Source organism: Theropithecus gelada, chromosome 15 (assembly GCF_003255815.1).
Source record: "Theropithecus gelada isolate Dixy chromosome 15, Tgel_1.0, whole genome shotgun sequence".
NCBI lineage: Eukaryota > Metazoa > Chordata > Mammalia > Primates > Cercopithecidae > Theropithecus > Theropithecus gelada.
In genome coordinates, this window is record NC_037683.1 from 62,568,470 (window position 1) to 62,579,105 (window position 10,636).

Here is a 10,636-nt window from a genome sequence, read left to right on the forward strand (position 1 = left end):
CCAGACTGGCATGCAGTGGCATGATGTGGGCTCACTGCAACCTCTGCCTCCTGGGCTGAAACAATCCACAGCTTCAGCCTCCCAAGGTGTTGGGATTACAGGTATGAGCCACTACACCCAGCTTCTAGTACTTTTGGGTGGCCACCTATGAGACTTCATACTAACCCTGGTGTCCACAACCACTTATCTTGATAGACCCTTTTCTATAGATTCTAGGTCTTTAGATAGTAACTTGACTCTTTCAACCAATAGCAATCAGAAAATCTTTTTTGTTGTTGTTTTTTTTGTTTTGAGACGGTCTCACCGAATCGCCCAGGCTGGAATTCAGTGGTACGATCTCAGGTCCCTGCAACCTCGGCCTCTTGAGTTTAAGCGATTCTCCTGTCTCAGCCTCCTGAGTAGTTGGGATTACAGGCGAGCACCACCATGCCTGGCTAATGTTTGTATTTTTAGTAGAGACGGGGTTTCACCATGTTAACCAAGCTGGTCTCAAACTCCTGACTTCAAGTGCCTCGGCCACCCAAAGTGTTGGGATTACAGGCGTAAGACACCATGCCCGCCCCAATCAGAAAATCTTTGAGTCCACCTATGACCTGAACCCTCCACTTTGAGTTGCCTCACCTTTCTGTACAGAACCAATGTATACCTTACATGTATTGATCGATGTCTTATGTCTCCCTAAAACCAAGCTATAGCCCCACCATCTGGGGCACATGTTCTCAGGAACTCTTGAGACTGTGCCTCAAAAGGCCATGGTCACTCATATTTGGCTCAGAATAAACTTCTTTAAATATTTTGTTAGAGGAACCCCTGCTTTCCAGGCCTCTGGTTTAATAAAACACGACTCAAGTGACTCCATCTTAAACTAGCTAGGCACTTACAAGGCTCCTATAAAATTAATGCTTATGGTCTAAAAACAGCCACATTCTAAGCTTGCCACCAATTATAATAACAGAATATTTATGGCCATACAGGACATCTCCCACCAAGCCTGCAGAATGTCCAGATGCTCTAAAGAGCAGCCCACTTTACTTAAAGATGATGTTAATGAGCAAGCATAGGTTGAAAGATTAATGGTCTCTGAAAGCACAATAGCCCCACCTTTAGTGAGCACATCTGCGCATTCCAAGTTTAATTACAGCTCTTTATAGTTTCTCATAAGTAGAGACAGTAACAAAGGACCATGTGTTCCTCCGCCTCCTTTCTGAGGTTGCTCGGCTCTTCAACGGAGTAGTTTCCAATAAACTTCCTTCCTTCATTGTGCTCTGTGATTCACCTCAAATTATTTCCTGCACAAGATCCAAGAACCTTCTCTTTGGGTCTGGATCAAGACTCTGTTTTTACCGGTAACAATTTTACAGAGTTTGACTCTTTGTTGACAGGAGTCAGAGATTTTTTTTGTTGCTGTTCTTTTGCTTGGAGAAGGGTCTTGCTCTGTCAGTAGGCTGAATGAAGTGCAATCGTGCAATCACAGCTCACTGCAGCCTCAGCTTCCCAGGGCCCACATGATTTTCCCACCTCAGCCTCCTGCGCAACTGGACCACAGGCTGCACCATCAGAATGGAATCAGAGATCTTACAATGACCTCCACAGTGAAAAGCTATGCATAAACTTGAAAAAGTGGTTTTAGGCTGGGCGCGGTGGCTCATTCTTTGGGAGGCCAAGGTGGACAGATCGCTTGAGCCCAGGAGTTCGAGCCCAGCCTGGGCAACTTGGTGGGTTTTCTCTCTCTCTCTCTCTCTCCTCTCACTCTTTTTTTTTTTGAGACAGAGTCTCACTTTGTCGCCCAGGCTGAAGTGCAGTGGCAGGATCTTGGCTCAATGCAACGTCTGCCTCCTGGGTTCAAGCGATTCTTCTGCCTCAGCCTACCGAGTAGCTGAGCTGGGATTACAGTCATGCGCTACCACGCCCGGCTAATTTTGTATTTTTAGTAGAGACCGGGTTTCTCCATGTTGGTGAGGCTGGTCTTGAACTCCCTGCCTCAGGTGATCCACCCACCTTGGCCTCCCAAAGTGCTGGGATTATAGGCTTGAGCCACCGTGCCTGGCCTCTTTTTATTAAGGTGGTTTTAGTGAGGCAGGAGGCAATAATTGCCAGAGGTAGCAATGAGACTTAAAAGCGGGTTACCCAATCCATTTCGAGGCCCTGTTGTCTATGGGGTTTGTGGTAGGCAACAGCCGTCAGTTAAGAGAACTGCAGGCGGCCGCGCGCAGTGGCTCACGCCTGTAATCCCAACACTTTGGGAGGCCGAGGACGGCGGATAACCTGATGTTAGGAGTTCGACACCAGCCTGGTCAACATGGTGAAACTGTCTCTATTGTGCTTTCAGAGACCATTAAAAATACAAAAAATTAGCCGGGCGTGGTGGTGGACGCCTGTTAATCCCAGCTACTCTGGAGGTTGAGGCAGGACAAATGCTTGAACCCGGGAGGCGGAGGTTGCAGTGAGCCGAAATCTCGTCACTGCACCCCAACTTGAGCAACAAGAGCGAAACTCCGTCTAAAAAAAAAAAAAAAAAAAGACTGCAGGGGGAGTAGAGAGCCAGATTTCATTTAAAGCAGGCAAAGGAGCATCTAGCATTTGAGGGCATAGATTTCGCTAATGACAGAAATGAGGCTCAGAGATGACGTGACTTGATCAGAGTCACAGTGAGCATAGCGGAGGATGGAACCAATGCTGCTTCTCTCTACACCGAGGCACAGTGCTCCATTTATGGCTTTTATGTGACGTAACAACTAGCATACACAAGCCAATGGACCCCACGCACCAACAATCAGAAAAACCCGAAGACCCGAGGATCTGCGCAAGATAGCCGTTACGCGAGCGCAGAACAATTCGCTGGCCGCGCAATGCCGCGTGGGTCTTGTAGTTTCTTGGCTGGGCATGACCGGAAGGGAGGAGAGAAGGGCGCATGGCATGGCGGGAGATATAGTCCTTCCGGGAAGTCCCTCCTCCTTCGGAAGACTGGCGGCGCAGGCGCATACTGCTCTTCCTTAAGGGCGGGAGTCTCGGTTTGTGGTGGCTTTGCTGAGGCAGTTGTGGCCGCACAACCGTTAGAAGCTCAGTTTCCCGGAGGCTGTAAGTCCCTTTGAGGCGAAATGGCTCGGGGCGAGAAAGGAGCAGACTTTGGCAATGGAAGGACCGCCGCGACCTCAGGCTGACCGTAGGGAGGGATCTTGAGGGCCCTCCGAGTCCCCTGGGTTTGCGCTTTCTTTCTTCGCAGCCGCCGTGCCTACCGCGAGGATGAGCTCGGCTTCGGTCACCGCTTTCGAGAAGGAGCATCTCTGGATGTATCTGCAGGCGCTCGGCTTCGAGCCAGGCCCGGCAACCATTGCCTGCGGAAAGATCGTGTCGCACACGCATCTCGGAGTGTAAGGAGGCCGGGGCTGTCGGGGCGAGGGAGCCTGAGCCGGGGTACCCCGGGGGCCTCGCCCTTTTGTATACCCCGGAGGTTGATTAATCAGAATTGGTTGAGCGGTTACTCTGTGCCAGGCATTGACTCCAAAGTTCCTACTCCCAGTTGCTGCCAGCCTAGTGGCAGAGGCAGACAGTAAATAATGGAAGAGTGCCGGAAGCGATCTGTAGGCGAGTGCAAAGTCTGCAGATGGGCAGAGTGCAAAACTGGAGGGACAGCTTAATTCTGCCTAGGTGGTGGAGGGGTGGTCTTTGGAGTAGTGGGAGGGATGGCGGGTAGTAGTGGAAGAGCAGGGGAATCTTACGTACAAAATGCCTTTTGAACTCAAGGGAGCCTTTGAAGGTGGTTTAACTTTATAATTTTTTTTTTTTTTTTTTTTGAGACTGAGTCTGGCTCTGTCGCCCAGGCTGGAGTGCAGTGGCCGGATCTCAGCTCACTGCAAGCTCCGCCTCCCGGGTTTACGCCATTCTCCTGCCTCAGCCTCCGGAGTAGCTGGGACCACAGGCGCCCGCCACCTCGCCCGGCTAGTTTTTTGTATTTTTTAGTAGAGACGGGGTTTCACCGTGTTAGCCAGGATGGTCTCGATCTCCTGACCTTGTGATCCGCCCGTCTCGGCCTCCCAAAGTGCTGGGATTACAGGCTTGAGCCACCGCGCCCGGCGTAACTTTATAATTTTTAATTTTTGAATTAGTAAGGCATGCTGGAGTTAGCATAAAACAACGGAGAAGGTATTAAAAACTAATACCCTTTTAATGAAAAGTATGGAAAGTAAAAGCCCCTTCCCTACTTTTTCCACTTCTGTTAAGGTTATGGATCCCTCCTAATAACCCACTGTAAATAACTCTGTTTTATTTCTATGTTTTATCAACTTTAGCCAGTATCTCTGTTCCATCATTCCCACTGTAGGCCAAGGGGAATTTGGGATAGATACATTGGCCATCTTCTATTCTCCTCAATCTGTTTGATTTTTGTAAATTACATATTTTCAGTTCTTCTAGAGGCTTTTTTTTTTTTTTTTTTTTTTTTGAAACGGAGTCTCGCTCTGTCGCCCAGGCTGGAGTGCAGTGGCGCGATCTCGGCTCACCGCAACCTCCGCCTCCCGAGTTCAAGTGATTTCTGCCTTAGCCTCCTTAGTAGCTGGGACTACAGGCGCCTGCCACCATGTCCGGCTAATTTTTGTATTTTTAGTAGAGACATGAGTTTCACTACATTGGCCAGGCTGGTCTCGAACTTCTGACCTCATGATCCGCCGGCCTCGGCCTCCCAAAGTGCCAGGATTACAGGCTTGAGCCACCATGCCTGACTGTGGCTGTGGTTTTTTCCTTGTTTTTGTTTTTGTTTTTTTTTGAGTCAGAGTCTGGCTCTGTCGCCCAGGCTGGAGCGTAGTAGCACGATCTCGGCTCACTGCAACCTCCTCCTCCTGTGTTCAAGCGATTCTTGTGCCTCAGCCTCCGTACTAGCTGGGATTACAGGTGCCCGCCCCTGCGCCCGGCTAATTTTTGTGTTTTTGGTAGAGACGGGATTTCGCCATGTTGGTCAAGCTGGTCTCAAACTCCTGACCTCAGGTGATCCACCCGCCTCGGCCTCCCAAAGTACTGGGATTACAGGCGTGAGGCACCGCATCCAGCGACCTCTGTTTCTTGATTCATCAATCTCTTTTGATTCCTACCATAATTTCACAATGAACCGAGCTATTATAAGATTTCCTTCCTCCTCCTCTGCCTTCCCCCTCTTGACTTGTTTTGGCTGTATTTTTTCTGTCAAGATTTACAACTGTAATTAAGGTTTTTTTGGTAATTATTTTTGAGAAGTTCCTATTAACGTGTGTAGCGGCCTGTCTAGCAGTCTTTTCTAAAAATTGAGTACCGCCTGGCGTGGTGGCTCGTGCCTGTAATCCTAGCACTTTGGGAGGCCGAGGAGGCGGATTGCCTGAGCTCAGGAGTTCGGAAACAGCCTGGGCAACACGGTGTAACCCCATCTCTACTAAAATACAAAAAAATTAGCCGGGCGTGGCAGCGTGCGCCTGTAGTCCCAGGTGCTGGTGAGGCTGAGGCAGGAGAATGGCTTGAGCCCAGGAGGTGGAGGTTGCAGTGAGCTTAGATCGCGCCACTGCACTCCAGCCTGGGTGACAGAGGGAGACTCAGTCTCCGGGAAAAAAAAAAAATTGACTACAATAATATAGCATTTATCAGGTTCATGTATTATTTGTTTCACATGATTTGATGGCCCATAGCACAGTCACATTTTCTCTATACTGGTGGAGAAGTCTGAAGCTTTTCCAGAGTTCCGCTGAGAATGGCTCTCATTGTCACTGCGTCATTCTCTGCAGTGTTTTGGCAATTTTAGTTTTTTTTTTTTTTTGGGACAGAGTGTGCTATGTCTCCCAGGCTGGAGTGCAATGTCGCAATCTTGGTTCACTTCAACCTCCGCCTCCTGGGTTCAAGCAATTCTCCTGCCTCAGCCTCCTGAGTAGCTAGGATTACAGGCACCTGCCACCGTGCCCAGCAAATTTTTGTATTTTTTAGTAGGGACGGGGTTTTGCCACATTGGCCAGGCTGTACTACTTTGCATTCTACCAACAAGGTACAAGCATTTCCTTTTCTCTGCAAGATTCGCCATCTTGTAACACATGTCCCCTTTAAATGCTTTATTTTATTTTATTTTGTTTTTTTGAGGCAGAGTCTTGCTCTGTCGTCCAGGCTGGAGTGCAGTGGTATGATCTCAGCTCACTGCAAGCTCTGCCTCCCGGGTTCACTCCATTCTTCTACCTCAGCCTCCCGAGTAGCTGGGACTACAGGTGCCTGCCACCACGCTTGGCTAATTTTTTTTGTATTTTTTTAGTAGAGACGGGGTTTCACTATATTAGCTAGGATTGTCTCAATCTCCCGACCACCTGCCTCGACCTCCCAAAGTGCTGGGATTACAGGTGTGAGCCACCGTGCCCGGCTCTTTAAATGCTTTAAGCATGGATGTGGCATCAAATTTACTTTTTTGTTTTTATTTTTTGAGATAATCTGGCTCTGTCTTCCAGGCTGCAGTGCAGTGGCCTGAATGTGGCTCACTGCAGCCTCCATCTCCTGGGCTCAAGTGATCCTTCCACTTCCGCCTCCCAAGTAGCTGGAATTACAGTTGCCTGCTGCCATGCCTGGCTAATTTTAATTCTTTTTTTTTTTTGAGATGGAGTTTTGTTCTGTTGCCCAGGCTGGAGTGCCGTTGTGCGATCTCAGCTCACTGCAACCCCTGCCTCCCTGGTTCAAGCAATTCTCTGCCTCAGCCTCCCGAGTAGCTGGGAATACAGCCACCTGCCACCATGCCTGGCTAATTTTTTTGTATTTTTAGTAGAAACAGGGTTTCACCATCTTGGCCAGGCTGATCTTGAACCCCTGACCTCATGATCCACCTGCCTTGGCCTCCTAAAGTGCTGGGATTACAGGCGTGAGCCACCACGCCCGGCCGGCTAATTTTAATTCTATTCTTTCTGTAGAGATGGGTCTTCACTGTGTTGCCTAGGCTGATCTTGACCTTCTGGGCTCAAGTGGTCCTCCCACGTCGGCCTCCCAGAGTGCTGGGATTACAGGCATGAGCCACTGCACCCTGCCAAATTTACTTTTAAAATTGCTCAATGCACCTGTAAATCCAGCTGCTTAGAAGGCTGAGGTGGGAGATTGCTTGAGGCCACAAGTTTGAGACCAGCCTGGGCAACATAGTGAGACCCTGTCTCTTAAAAAAGCAATTAGGCTAGACATGGTGGTTCACACCTGTTATCCCAGTGCTTTGGGAGGGCAAGGTGGGAGTATTGCTTGAGCCCAGGAGTTTGAGGCTACAGCGAGCTATAATGGTAGCGCTGTACTCCAGCCTGGGTAACAAGAGTGAGACCCTGTCTCTTAAAAACAAAAAAGAAAAAACCCATTATTTTTTATTCACTTATATTTTGTACATACACGTTCTCTTTGGTTTGCAGTTTATGAGTTTTTTGTTTCTATGAGCCTGAACTGGTATGACCACTTTTCTTTCTTTCTTTTTTTTTTTGAGATGGAGTTTTGCTCTTGTTGCCTAGGCCGGAGTGCAGTGGCGTGAGCTCGGCTCACTGCAACCTCTGCCTCCTGGGTTCAAGAGATTCTGCTTCCTCAGCCTCCGGAGTAGCTGGGATTATAGGCTTGCACCACTATGCCCCACTAATTTTGTATTTTTAGTAGAGACAGGGTTTCTCCATGTTGGTCAGGTTGGTCTCGAACTCCCGACCTCAGGTGATCCAGCCGCCTCAGCCTCCCAGAGTGCTGGGATTACAGGCGTGAGCCACCAGGCCCGGCTCCACTTTTTTAAAATGTTAAACATATGCTTAATATATGACTCAGCAATCCATTCCAAGGTATTTGCCCAAAAGGTTTGCAGTTTGAAAAAATCATATGGTTGCATTACAGAGAATGGATAGAAGGGGAAGAAGGGCTTTGCAGTTAGTTATCTAGGCCTGAACTAAAGTGGCAGTAGGAATAAAAAGAGGTGATTCATTTATTTGTTCATTCAACAAATATTTATTGACCACAGTATTGGACCTGGCTATGCAGTGGTAAACAGAATAGATATAAATTTTCCCTTACAGAATTTTTTTTTTTTTTTTTTGAGACGAAGTCTCGCTCTGTTGCCAGACTGGAGTGCAGTGGTGCGATCTTGGCTCACTGCAACCTCTGCCTCCTGGGTTCAAGCGATTCTCCTGCCTCAGCCTCCTGAGTAGCTGGGATTACAGATGCACGCCACCACACCTGGCTAATTTTTGTATTTTTAGTAGAGATGGGGTTTCACCATGTTGGCCAGGATGGTCTCAATCTCTTGACCTCTTGATCTGCCTGCCTTGGCCCCCCAAAGTGCTGGGATTACAGGTGTGAGCCATTGCACCCGCCCCCTTACAGTGTTTTAGTCTAGTGAAGGAACAAACCTTCAACAAATGTCTTATTACAAATTATAATAAGTGTCAAAGAGAAGAGAGCAAGGTACTTTTTGAAAAGACAACAGGTTTGAGAGATGGTAGGGAAGTAGGATAGATGGAACTTCATTTGTGTTACTTGAAGAGTAGAGACATTCTAAGGACAAAAGTGTTGTTTGACAAATGGATAGGCATAGGAACTTACGCAAGAGAATGATAATCCTAAGTCAGAAATTCACTTGATTTGATTTTTTGGAAGTAAATTTCATGCTTTTCCGTTAAGTTAACTCTTGATTCCTTATAGTTGTGTGACATTTCTTAAAAGGTTTAGTGTTTTTTTGTTTTGTTTTCACTTTTTTTTTTTTTAGGCTTTGTTTTGATTAATTAGGGTAATTGGAACAATAAAAACTAATGCCAGCGTTATGTTATAAAGATGGTTCTGGGAATAAAAATCTAGTAGTGAAGACCCTGGACTCTAGGGTGAGGTGACATATTTCAAATCAGTGCTTTTCTACTTTCTGGTTAAGTGATTTTGGGCAAATTTCTAACCTCTAAATTTAGGTTTCCTCATCTGTATAATGAAGATAATCAAACTACTATCTAGTGTCATTAGGATTAAATAAAATAATTTGTGTTAAAGTAGATAGTATGTGATAGTAGTGAAGATTGGCTAAGTTACTGCTTGTAGAAGGCTTAGAAGAATGCTTGGCAAATAGGAAACTCTTAATAAATATTAACTATTTACTGTTATTCAGTTAATGTGGGTTGTTACCATTATAAGGCATGGTTCTCTCTCAAATTAGGTTTTCCTTCCTTTTCTGTAGAGTGTTTTCATTAAAGCCAGTTCTGCCAGTCTTACATTGAATCTGTGTTTTGAGAATTAGAAAATGAAAGCTTGTATGTTTTTCTTAACTGGTTATAAAATGTACATGAATGAGAAAAATTAATTTGCCTTGACTTCCTGAAGAGAATGAAAACATTAATTTGTGTCGAACTCTTACTCAGCTTTTGATGATGTTTAGTTTATTAACCATTTTCTTTTTCTTTTTCTATTTCTATTTCATTTTTAACCACTAGGAACATGTTTGACAAGCTGAACCGTGATGCCTTTCATATAGTTTCTTATTTTTTGTTTCAAGTTCTGGACCAGTCTCTCACCAAAGAAGTTTTCAAGTAAGGAAAAATAATTTCATTTTCTTAAGTTTCTTTCCAAATTTGAAAATGGACTGTGTTTTGATATAAGCCAGAATTTCTTTTTTCTTTTTTTTTTTTTTTTTTTGAGATGGAGTCTCACTCCATCACCCAGGCTGGAGTGCAGTGACGCGATCTAGGCTCACTGCAACTTCCGCCTCCCAGGTTCAAGAAATTCTCCTGTCTCAGCCTCCCAAGTAGCCGGGATTACAGGTGCCTGCCACCATGCCTGGCTAATTTTTGCATTTTTATTTGAGATGGAGTTTCACCTTGTTGGTCAGGCTGGTTTCAAACTGCTGACCTCAGGTGAACCACCCGCCTCGGCGTCCCAAAGTGCTGGGATTACAGGTGTGAGCCACCACACCCAGCATAAGCCAGAATTTCAACTTGGCCTTTGACTGATGTTTTGAATGAATATTACAAAATTCAGGTTTGAGTCTTATACATTTAATTCTTAATCTTTATAAATCTGGGTGACGTTTTTCTTTGGTACATATCTTAAAATCATTGTGTATTTTATAGGTAATGTAGTTTTTATTTTATATAATTCTTAACATTTTCTTTATGGTCTTAATAATTAAGCAAATTATTGTTAGCAGCACAATTAACTGGTATCAATCTGTATGAACTTGATTTTGCCCTGTTTTTTTTTTTTTTTTTTTTTTGCTTAGTACTGTATGCCTTACTACTTTTCCTATAGGCAGTGTTGTTTTGTCTACATGGTTCTCTGTAAATCCTTTTTTTTTCAGTGATATATTAAAGCATCACTTGCTGTAGGGAAAAATCATTCCTATTACATTTACTCTTTTGTTGTATGCTGTTGTTTAAGAAGGAGATAAGGCCCGGCGCGGTGGCTCAAGCCTGTAATCCCAGCACTTTGGGAGGCCGAGACGGGCGGATCACAAGGTCAGGAGATGGAGACCATCCTGGCTAACCCGGTGAAACCCCGTCTCTACTAAAAAATACAAAAAAACTAGCCGGGCGAGGTGGCGGGCGCCTGTAGTCCCAGCTACTCTGGAGGCTGAGGCAGGAGAATGGCGTGAACCCGGGAGGCGGAGCTTGCAGTGAGCTGAGATCCGGCCACTGCACTCCAGCCTGGGCGATAGAGC

General features: G+C 46.0%; 1 protein-coding gene across 2 annotated transcripts in view; it reads left to right on the forward strand.

Moving 5' to 3' along the window:
• Positions 1-2,784: 2,784 nt before the first annotated feature.
• HAUS6 (HAUS augmin like complex subunit 6) overlaps positions 2,785-10,636 on the forward strand; it is a 49,137-nt gene continuing 41,285 nt past the window's right edge. For both annotated transcript variants that reach the window (XM_025360547.1, XM_025360548.1), the window contains exons 1-2: positions 2,785-3,371; positions 9,414-9,509. In XM_025360547.1, coding sequence (XP_025216332.1) covers positions 3,244-3,371; positions 9,414-9,509 — 224 coding nt within the window. In that variant the 5' untranslated portion in view covers positions 2,785-3,243. The remainder of the gene's footprint in view (positions 3,372-9,413; positions 9,510-10,636) is intronic.